Genomic DNA, 11,055 nt, shown 5'->3' on the forward strand with positions numbered 1-11,055 from the left:
TTGTTCAAGACGCCAAGAACCTGGACACCATCCACCGTTAACAACTGGAGACTGTCAGAGGCCACTGTGGACTAGCTGTGTCTATGATTTGTCATTTTACAAATGAGAAAGCCGGATTTTGGCCTGGCGCGGTGGCTCATGCCTCTCACCCCAGTACTTTGGGAGGCCGAGGCAGGTGGATCACTTGAGGTCAGGAGTTTGAGACCAGCCTAGCCATCATGGCAAAACCCTGTGTCTACTAAAAATACAAACATTAACCATGCACAGTGGCACATGCCTGTAATCCCAACTACTCCAGAGGCTGAGGCACAGAGAATCGCTGCAGCCTTGGAGGCGGAGGGTGCAGTGAGCTGAGATTGCACCACTGCAGTCCAGCCTGGGTGACAGAGTGAAACCCAACCTCAAAAAAAAAAAGAGAGAGAGAGAGAAAGCTGGACTTCAATAAAGAGTAGTTCTAATTGCTGTTTCGATTATTTATTGTTACTATTCACTGTTTTATTCCCACGGACCCATGGGTTAGGGCTCCATACACAACAGTAGGTGCTGATTAAATGTTGGCTGGACTGAGTCATCGCCTCCATCTTGGCCCCTGAGTCCTCAGAAAAGCAGTGCCATCCATGAGAAGCAACTTGAATTGTATTTTTTGTTGAAAAGAATTCAGGCTAGAGTTGGGAGCAGGATGCAAGAGCTACTGGGAAGGGGGAGCCCAGTCCGAACCTGGGGGATCAGGGGAGCGGGGGACTCTCCCCTTGTCCACAGATGGAGGGTCTGGCTGTTATTCCTCTCCCTTCAGCACAGAAAGAACTTGGTCAGTAAAAATGCCTGTGTAAGTGCTCATGGCTGCTGTGCTTTTGCTGTACAAGTCCCTGGGGAGAAAGCACAGAGGGTTAGAGGGAAGAGGGGCTGGGGGCCTGGACTCCTGGGTCTGAGGGAGGAGGGGCTGAGGCCTGGACTCCTGGGTCTGAGGGAGAAAGAGGGGCTGGGGGCCCGGGTCTGAGGGAGGAGGGGCTGGGGGCCTGGACTCCTGGGTCTGAGGGTGGAGAGGCTGGGGGCCCGGACTCCTGGGTCTGAGGGAGGAGAGGCTGGGGGCCCGGACTCCTGGGTCTGAGGGAGGGGGGGCTGGGGGCCTGGACTCCTGGGTCTGAGGGAGGGGGGGCTGGGGGCCCGGACTCCTGGGTGTGAGGGTGGAGGGGCTGGGGCCTGAACTTCTGGGTCCCGGATACAGTCGGTGGTACGGGCCAGACCCCATTTCTCCAGGGGCAGGTGCTACCTGAGTTTCTCGTCTACAGCAGGCAGGTATGTCTTCTCATACAGCTTCTGGGCGGCTGCCTTTGCTGACTCCCAGTAACTGGAGAGAGATTCCTGCACCTGGCTGAGCAAGGCCGGGCTGGGCCGTTCATCTTGCTGGGGGAGTTGGGCCCCCTGGACCTCTGCAGGGGGAGAGTGTGTCAGGGGAGCCCATGGGGCTGCAGCAGGGGGAAAGGAGGCAGGAATGAGGGGAGAGGGCAGAGGCAGGGGTAAGAAGGGCCTGAGCTGAGAAGATGCTTGGAGCTCATTCGCCTCCCCACTCACCGAATCCCAGTACCAGGAGGACGAGACACAGAGCCAGGAGGAATCGTGTGCCCATGGTGTCGGGAGACCTGGAACATTGAGTGGGGGTCATATGGCAGGCTGACTGGAGGCGGCTGTTCCTGTGGTCATGCCCCACTCTGGTGGGGGGACTGAGATCCTGCTCTGTGTGTACTCGGTGTCCAAGTCAAGTTTCCCATGCATGGACTTGGACACAGCCCCCTTCTTGGGCCTCACTTTCCAACATCCTGTGATTCTACTCCTGATTTTGACATTTTAATTCTTTTTTTTTTTTTATTTCCTTTTTTGAAACGGAATCTCACTCTGTCACCCAGGTTGGAGTATAATGGTGCGATCTTGGCTCACCGCAACCCATACCTCCCAGGTTCAAGAAATTCTCCTGCCTCAGCCTCCCCAGTAGCTGGGATTACAGGCATCCGCCACCACGCCTGGCTGCTTTTTGTTTTTGTTTTTGTTTTTTTGAGATGGAGTCTTGCTCTGTCATCCAGGCTGGAATGCAGTGGTGTGTTCTCAGCTCACTGCAACCTCTGCCTCTGGGGTTCAAGCAATTCTCCTGCCTCAGCCTCCCAAGGAGCTGGGATTACAGGTGCCTGCCACCATGCCTGGCTAATTTTTTGTATTTTTAGTAGAGATGGGGTTCCACCATGCTGGCCAGGCTGGTCTTGAACTCCTGACCTCATGATACATCTGCCTCGGCCTCCCAAAGTGCTGGGATTACAGGCGTGAGCCACTGCGCCCCACCTAAGTTTTGTATTTTTAGTAGAGATGAGGTTTCACTATGTTGTCCAGGCGGGTCTTGAACTCCTAACCTCAAGTGATTTGCCTGCCTTGGCCTCCCCAAGTGCTGGGATTACAGGCGTGAGCCACCATGCCTGGCTGCTAATTTTTATTCTTTTGTAGAGATGGGGGACTTGCTTTGTTGCCCAGGCTGGTCTGGAACTCCTGGGCTCAAGCGATCCTCCCATCTCGGCCTCCCCAAGGTGCTGGGAGTACAGGCGTGAGCCACTGAGCCCAGCCTAGAAGGCTTTCTTGAGCACCTAAACAGTTCTGGGCCCAGCAGGAACACAGCAAAGCCCCTGCCCTTTGCTAAGCCTGAGTCAGTGCAGGGAGGTGCTCTGCAGACACCATTAAGGACCCACACTAGATCAAAAGCCCTAAGTCAGACCTCATGTCCCTGCATCTGCTCATTGAGTTCTCACCCGCCCTATGAGGGAGGCACTTTTGGTTACGAAGAACATGCACAGGGCACAATATCATCATCCACACGTAGGAGATGAGGAAGCTACATCAGAAAGAGGTTTAAATCTGATCCCTGGAGAAAGAACGGCTCAAGCAAATGGTCTACAATTCTTTTTTTTTTTTTTTGAGACAGGGTCTTGCTCTGTTGCCCAGGCTGGAGTGCAATGGCACAATTTTGGCTCACTGCAACCTCTGTCTCCCGGGTTCTAGTGATTCTCCTGCCTCAGCCTCCTGAGTAACTGGGAATACAAGCATGCACCACCACACCTGTCTAATTTTTGTATTTTTAGTAGAGACGGGGTTTCACCATGTTGGCCAGGCTGGTCTCCAACTCCTGACATCAAGTGATCCATCCACCTCGGCCTCCCAAAGCGTTTGGATTACAGGTGTAAGCCACCGCGCCCAGCCTACAATTCTTTTTTAGATTTTTAAATTCTTTCATTCTTTTTTTTCCCCCAAGATTGAGTCTTGTTCTGTCACCCAGGCTGGAGTACAGTGGCATGATCTGGGCTCACTGCAACCTCCGCCTCCCGGGTTCAAGCAATTCTCCTGCCTCAGCCTCCGGAGTAGCTGGGATTACAGGCACACGCCACCACACCTGGCTAATTTTTGTATTTTTAGTAGAGATGGGGTTTCACCATGCTGGTAAGGCTGGTCTTGAACTCTTGACCTCAGGTGATCCACCCGCCTCGGCCTCCCAAAGTGCTGGGATTACAGGCATGAGACAATATGCCTAGCCCTTTTTCTTTTTTAGAAATGGGGTTTCTCTGTCACCCAGGCTGGAACACAGTGGCAAGATCATAGCTCACTGCAGCCTCAAACTCCTGGGCTCAAGGGATCCTCCCCTCCTCAGCCACCCCAACTCTATGCAGAGGTTCAAATAGTCTACGTTTCTAAATTCTGTGATTTACGGAGTGTGGTGGTGCACCTATAGTCCCAGCTACTGCGGAGGCTGAGGGAGGAGGATTGCTTGAGCCTAGGAGTTTGAGTCTAGCCTGGGCAATATAGCAAGACTCCATCACACACACACACACTCACACAAAGTCACAGTTCCAACACGGGCTTCTAACATTGTGCCTCCTACAATTCCTACTTTATCGATCTTTGCCCTCTCCCTGCTGACGCCCCCCTGCCCCCGCACCCTGGGTCCCTCTCTTACCAGACTCGCAGGCTGTCCTCACCAGCTCCGGACAGGCATAGAGAGGCTTTATAGCGTTTGAGACCCACTTCCGCTCCACAGCCACCACCCCCATCCTTTGTCTAGGCCAAAGTCCTGGCCAACAGAACCGCTGAGGGGGTGGATGGGGACAGAAAGGGCAATGACATCCCCCAAGGTCACGCCACAGGGAACCTTCACTCAAGTGACAGGGAACCCTCACTCCGAGAATTTGCCTCTGACAGAGGCTGGCTTGGGGGCTGTGGAGGGGTTGGAGGTGCTGGGTGCCCACTGGGAATGGAGTCAGAGCTTGTGGGAGACAAGGGCGAAGTTCTCAATGAGGGCCATCATGGGGACCTGCTGACTCCACCTGCACTCCTGCCCTCACCCTCCTGAAACTGGTGCGCCTCGAAGTCCCCCATTCTCCACAAACCCACAATAGGGTGTTATCCCTTGATACCCTTCCCTACCCCCCAACTCTCCCTTCCCCATCAGGTGTCACCTCTTCTACTCATTAATTCCTGGGAGGGGGTGGGGTGGGTTTTCTTCTGGTCACACTGGGGAAGGATCCAGACAGGGACACAGGTGAGACTTTATTTATTGGAGAAGTATGAACTTTTTTTATTTCTTTTTGTTTCCCCCCCAAGGGATCTCGCTGTGTTGCCCAGGCTGGTCTCGGACTCCTGGGCTCAAGCCATCCTTCAACCTCAGCCTCCTGAGTCGCTGGGACTACAGGCACCCGCCACAACCACACCTGGCTTTTATGAATATTTTAACCCTGGTCCTTGTCCCCACAGACAATCCTGGGGCACAGGCTGTGGGTCTTGTTCAAGAGGCTTTCTTTGGATTTGAGGAGCCAGGCCTTGGTGCGCGGACCCAGGTCCCTGAGGTGGTCGTCATAGTACGTCTGCATGAAGCCCCGGAAGGTGCTGGGGCTCCTGAGGGAGAGAGGACATCACAGTGGAGGCCCCAGCTCTCCCCAGGTGTTCTCTGCCCCATTTATCTGCTCCTTTCTCTGACCCAGTTCTTGCTCTCAGCTCTAACCCACTGCTCCTCCCAGACCTAGGGGTCACAGCCCCACTGCCGCCCTTTCCTCCTCCCCTGAAACCCAGGGGTTCCGGCCCCAGCCCCTCCTCCCTCAGACCCAGGAGTCCAGGCCCCAGCCCCTCCTTCTCCCTCAGACCCAGGAGTCCAGGCCCCCAGGCCCTCCTCCCTCAGACCCAGGAGTCCAGGCCCCCCAGCCCCTCCTCTCTCCTTTCAGACTCCAGGCCCAGCTCCCCAGTTCCCTGCCCCTTTGCCCAGTCCAGCCCCTTGTGTCTTCCTTCCCTTGACCTGCCCGTGGCCCCTGTGCCCTTCCCTTCAGGCCTGCCCAGCCCTGTGCCCTTCCTGACCTGCCCCAGCCCCTCTTCCAGACCTGGCCCAGGCCCCAGCCCTTCCTCCTTGACCCAGGCCCCAGGTCTCCCCTGCAGCTCTTCCTTTGTGACCTGGCCTTGAACCTCCTCCCTCAGGACCCAGGAGCCCAGGGCCCCCACTCTCCTCCTCAGACCTGAGCCCAGGCCCTAGCCCTTCCTCTTCCCTTTCAGACTCCAGATACAGGGCCCCAGCCCCTCCTCCCTCAGACCCAGGAGTCCTCTCCTGCCACCCAGTCCAGCACACACTCACCAGAACCACTGCCACCTGTCTCTGGTCCTGTTCAACACTGGCTCCAGCAGCTCCTTCATCCTGCCCGTCACCAGGCTCCAGTGACTCATCTTTAGCTTTGGTGGGGGGCTGGGGGTTCCTTCATAGGCTTCTGACTGGCATGCTAGGTGGAACCAGAGGGCAACTTGGGCGGGCTGGGACCCTACAATCCCCCCTTCTCCCTTTCCCGCCATGCTCATCCTGTGTCACTCCTGGTGGCCCAGGGGCAGCCCCCTGCCAGTCCTCTTGCCTCCTGCCTTTACCCGTATATGTCCCCTGACCGCTTACCCCTCCTTCAACCATCAGTCATCTCTCTCTCTCTCCCTTTTTTTTTTTTTTTTTTTTTGAGACAGAGTCAGTCTCTTGCTCTGTTGTCCAGGGTGGAGTGCAGTGGCATGATCTTGTCTCATTACAACCTCCACTTCCTGGATTCAAGCAATTTTCCTGCCTCAGCCTCCTGAGTAGCTAGGATTACAGGCATGTGCCACCATGCCCGGCTAATTTTTGTATTTTAAGTAGAGATGGGTTTTCGCCATGTTGGGGCCTTAAACTCCTGACCTCAAGTGATCCACCCACCTCAGCCTCCCAAAATGCTGGGATTACAGATGTGAGCCACCCCGTCCGGCCGGGCCATCTCTTCACCTTGTGTCAGTAGTCTCTCCTGTCACCCTGTCTGCCTATGGTTTCCCTCTAATGGCCTCTCTAATTGCCATCCTCTGATGCCTCCCTTCACCACCTGATTTTGCTGCCCAGGAACTACCCCTTTCCCCCTTAGTTCTCCTGTGACCCCCACCCTGTCTAAGCTACCTCTATGGACAGTGGAGGGAAAGCAGGAGGTGACTTTCTGCCCCCAGGGGCAGACATTGGCTCAGCCTTGCTGTCAGTTCCTCTTTCCAGGCCAGACCTTCTACCCACGCGTCTGGACAAAGCCTCGCCTACAGAGACCAACCATCACGCAGGGGCCACATGTGGCCGGCTGTGTGCCTTGGCCAGTGACTTATCCTCTCTCCCCATGACTCAGTTTCCCCTTCTGTAGAATGGGATAATAGTACCTACCACAGGGTTATTGTGAGAATTAAGAGTTAATACATACGATGCACATAGAATGGTGCCTTGCACATTGTAGGTGCTATATACGTGTTAATTTCTTTTTTTTTTTTTTGAGACTGAGTCTTGCTCTGTCGCCCAGGCTGGAGTGCAGTGGCGCGATCTTGGCTCACTGCAAGCTCCGCCTCCTGGGTTCAAGTGATTCTCTGGCCTCAGCCTCCCAAGTAGCTAGGACTACAGGTGTGTGCCACTATGTGTGGCTAATTTTTTGTATTTTTAGTAGAGACAGGTTTTTACCCGTCCGTTAGCCAGGATGGTCTCAATCTCCTGACCTTGTGATCTGCCCGCCTCGGCCTCCCAAAGTGCTGGGATTACAGGCATGAGCCAATGTGCCCGGCCCTGTGTTAAAAATTTAAATTTCTACTGGATGACACTGATCTAGAATATGATCCCATTTTAAAATAAAGTAGGCCGGGCGCGGTGGCTCAAGCCTGTAATCCCAGCACTTTGGGAGGCCGAGACGGGCGGATCACGAGGTCACAAGATCGAGACCATCCTGGCTAACACAGTGAAACCCCGTCTCTACTAAAAAATACAAAAAACTAGCCGGGCGAGGTGGCGGGCGCCTGTAGTCCCAGCTACTCGGGAGGCTGAGGCAGGAGAATGGCGGGAACCCGGGAGGCGGAGCTTGCAGTGAGCTGAGATCTGGCCACTGCACTCCAGCCTGGGCGACAGAGCGAGACCCCGTCTCAAAAAAAAAAAAAATAAAATAAAATAAAATAAAATAAAGTACATCGCCGGGCATGGTGGCTCATGCCTGTAATCCCAGCACTTTGGGAGGCCAAGGTGGGCGGATCACCTGAAGTCAGGAGTTCAAGACCAGCCTGGTCAACATGGCAAAACCCTGTCTCTACCAAAAATATAAAAAATTAGGCAGGCGTGGTGGCGTGCGTCTGTAGTCCCAAATACTCTGAAGGCTGAGGCAGGAGAATCGCTTGAACTGGGGAGGTAGGTGATGCAGTGAGCCGAGATCGCACCACTGCACTGTCACGCACTGGGTGACAGAGACTTCGTCTCAAAAAAAAAAAAATTAAATGCATATGCAAAACACAGACGTACACACCAGCACACACTCACAGACCCCCTCACATGTGTCCACACACTCAAATATTTTGCACACATGTACCCCACAGAGAGACAGGTGCACACAAATACATACATGCACACAGACATGCACTTTTACCACGACTGTGTACTCCCAGTTCCACGCACGCACACACACACATGCACAGATGATCCCAGTTTGTACCAATGTTATATTCACACTTTAGTCTCAACTACTGACACACACACTCCCCGACACGCACACGCTCCGTACTCACGTCTCACGTGGCTACAGAGCCACAGGACACACAGCCACACTCACACCCACCAGGTGTGGGCCCCACATCCCTCCACCCTCTTCTTCTCACCCCCAATGCAGGCCAGGACCAGCACACAGAGGCACAGGGCAGGCAGGTCCTGGAGCCTGTTTCTGAGGAGGGACATTTCTGGGGGTTCCGTGCCTCTGTCCCTCTGTGCTCAACTCTGTGGGCCGGGGGAGGGGAGGCTGCACAGAGCAGGGCCCTCCTCCGGCCACCTCCCCACTTGGCAGAGACTTCAAAGAGCCGGGCCCAGGTGACAGTGGCAATCAGAGGTCATGCCTCTGTGGGCCTCCCTCCTTCCCACCTTCCCACACCGTGCCCTGAGAGAAGACAGAGGCTCTTGAGCCTCCTGCACTGAAGCAGGTTCAAATCCTGTCTCCACCTCCCATGACAGCCTCATTTGCTGGCCTCAGTTTCCTCCTCTATATAAAGTGCGAGACATAGTACATATTTCAGGATATTACTTGAACAAATACAAAGAAAGGCACAGTGACTCATGCCTGTAATCCCAACACTTTGGGAGGCTGAGGTGGGCGGATCATATGAGGCCAGAAGTTTGAGACCAACCTGGCCAACACGGTGAAACCCTGTCTCTACTAAAAATACAAAAATTAGCCAGACATAGTGACACGCGCCTGTAATCCCAGCTACTCGGGAGACTGAGGCAGGAGAATCGCTTGAACCCGGGAGGTGAAGGCTACAGTGAGCCACGATCACACCATTGCACTTCAGCCTGGGTGACAAAAAGACTCTGTCTCAAAACAAAACAAAACAAAACAAAACAAAAACAAAGAAAGCTCTTACCATGGAGCCTGGCATTATAGGTGCTCAAAGATCATCGCTGTTATTATTATTTTGTGTCTAATTTCTCCTAGCCACTGGGCTGCAGGGCCAGGCTTGTGGTAGGGCCTCAACAGGGCCTAAGGGATGATGGCAGGAAATAGCAACACAGTCTCATGTCTCCAGCCTCTGTTTCTTTCCGGGTAGGGTGGAACCCGATCACCTCCACGCATTCCTTGAGTTCTCAATTCCAGCTCTTTCTCCTCCAGGTGACTCTGGCTTCAGACAGACCTGGGCTTCGAATCCCCCACTCCTTCACCGCATGACCTGGGCAAATACGTTTTCTTTTCCGGGGCTCAATTTGTTCAACTGTAACATCGGGTTGATAGGGAGCACCTGCCTCCCAGCGTCCTCATGCAGGAGGGCTGAGGCCTATGCAGGAGAGCTGCAGGTGCACATAGTAGGAGGTCATCAACATCAGGTCCCAGGCCAGGGCGGTGGCTCCCACCTGAAATCCCAGCACTTTGGGAGGCTGAGGCAGGTGGATCACTTGAGGCCAGGAGTTCAAGACCAGCCTGGGATGTGGCTCAAGCCTGTAATCCCAGCACTTTGGGAGGCCGAGACGGGCGGATCACGAGGTCAGGAGATCGAGACCATCCTGGCTAACACGGTGAAACCCCGTCTCCTACTAAAAAATACAAAACTAGCCGGGCGCTGGGTGGCTGGCGCCTGTAGTCCCAGCTACTGAGGCTGAGGCAGGTGAGAATGGCATGAACTCGGGAGGCGAGCTTGCAGTGAGCTGAGATCCGCCACTGCACTCCAGTCTGGGCGGCAGAGCAAGACTCCGCCTCAAAAAAAAAAAAAAAAAAAAAAAAAAAAAAAAAGGCCGGCGCTGTGGCTCAAGCCTGTAATCCCAGCACTTTTGGGGAGGCCGAGATGGGTGGATCACGAGGTCAGGAGATCGAGACCATCCTGGCTAAACACGGTGAAACCCCCGCCTCTACTAAGAAATACAAAACTAGCTGGGCTTAGGTGGCGGCTTCGTAGTCCCAGCTACTCGGGAGGCTGAGGCTGGAGAATGGCGAACCCGGAGGCGGAGCTTGCAGTGAGCTGAGATCCGCCACTGCACTCTGTAGCCTGGGCTACGCAGAGCTTGGTGACTGCCTCAAAAAAAAAAAAAAAAAAAAAAAGAAAAAAAAAAAAAAAAGAAAAGAGGGCCGGGCGCCGTGGCTCAAGCCTGTAATCCCAGCACTTTGGGGAGGCCGGTATGGTGGATCACGCAGGTCAGGAGATCGAGACTATCCTGCTAACATGGTGAAACCCCGCCTCTACTGAAAATACAAAACTGGGGCCATGCGGTGGCGTGGTTTCAGTCTCAGCTTACTTGGGAGGCTGAGGCGGAGAATGGCGTGGAACCCGGAGGCGGAGCTTGCAGTGAGCCGCAGATCAGGCCACTGCACTCCAGCCTGGAGCACAGCGAGACTGGCCTCCCCAAAAGAAAGAGGCCGGGCGCTGTGGCTCAAGCCTGTAATCCCAGCACTTTAGAGGCCGAGACGGGCGGATCAACAGGTCAGGAGATCGACCATCCTGGTCCAACACAGTGAAACCCCTGTCTCTACTCAAAATACAAAATTAGCCGGGCGAGGTGGCTGGCACCTGTAGTCCCAGCTACTCGGGAGGCTGAGGCAGGAGAATGGCTTCAAACCCGAGGCGGAGCTTGTGATGAGCTGAGATCCGCCACTGCACTCCAGCCTGGGCGACAGAGCCAGACTGCCTCAAAAAAAAAAAAAAAAAAAAAAAAAAACTTTTTATAAAAAGAAAAGAAAGACCAGCTCAGAAACATAGTGAAACCTGGTCTCTACTAAAAATACAAAATTAGCCAGGTGTGGTGGTGCATGCCTATAATCCCAGCTACTCAGTGGGGCAATGGAGTGAGACCTTGTCTCAAAACAAAACAACATTAACAAATAACAAAACCAACAAAGGCCAGGTGTGTGGTGACTCATACCTGTAATCCCAGCACTGAGGCCAAGGCGGTGGATCATGAGGTTAGGAGATCGAGACCATCATGGCTGCCAACACACATAGTGAAACCCCCGCTCTACTAAAAATACAAAAATTAGCTGGGTATGGCGGCGC

The 11,055-nt window shown here is 54.1% G+C and overlaps 2 protein-coding genes across 2 annotated transcripts; both read right to left on the bottom strand.

The window, feature by feature from the left end:
• Window positions 1–458: 458 nt before the first annotated feature.
• On the bottom strand, window positions 459–4,478 carry APOC2 (apolipoprotein C2). Its single transcript, XM_009198709.2, has 4 exons — window positions 3,989–4,478; window positions 1,573–1,640; window positions 1,271–1,430; window positions 459–866 (listed from the first exon to the last, which is right to left on the bottom strand). Exons 2-4 carry the CDS (start codon window positions 1,625–1,627, stop codon window positions 776–778), a joined length of 306 nt encoding a protein of 101 aa, XP_009196973.1. The 5' UTR covers window positions 1,628–1,640; window positions 3,989–4,478; the 3' UTR covers window positions 459–775.
• Window positions 4,479–4,565: 87 nt separating this feature from the next.
• On the bottom strand, window positions 4,566–8,311 carry APOC4 (apolipoprotein C4). The gene is made up of 3 exons (XM_009198710.4): window positions 8,185–8,311; window positions 5,648–5,789; window positions 4,566–4,923 (listed from the first exon to the last, which is right to left on the bottom strand). Exons 1-3 carry the CDS (start codon window positions 8,258–8,260, stop codon window positions 4,758–4,760), a joined length of 384 nt encoding a protein of 127 aa, XP_009196974.2. The 5' UTR covers window positions 8,261–8,311; the 3' UTR covers window positions 4,566–4,757.
• Between the last annotated feature and the right edge of the window lie 2,744 nt (window positions 8,312–11,055).

This window comes from Papio anubis, chromosome 20 (assembly GCF_008728515.1).
Source record: "Papio anubis isolate 15944 chromosome 20, Panubis1.0, whole genome shotgun sequence".
Taxonomy (NCBI): Eukaryota; Metazoa; Chordata; class Mammalia; order Primates; family Cercopithecidae; genus Papio; species Papio anubis.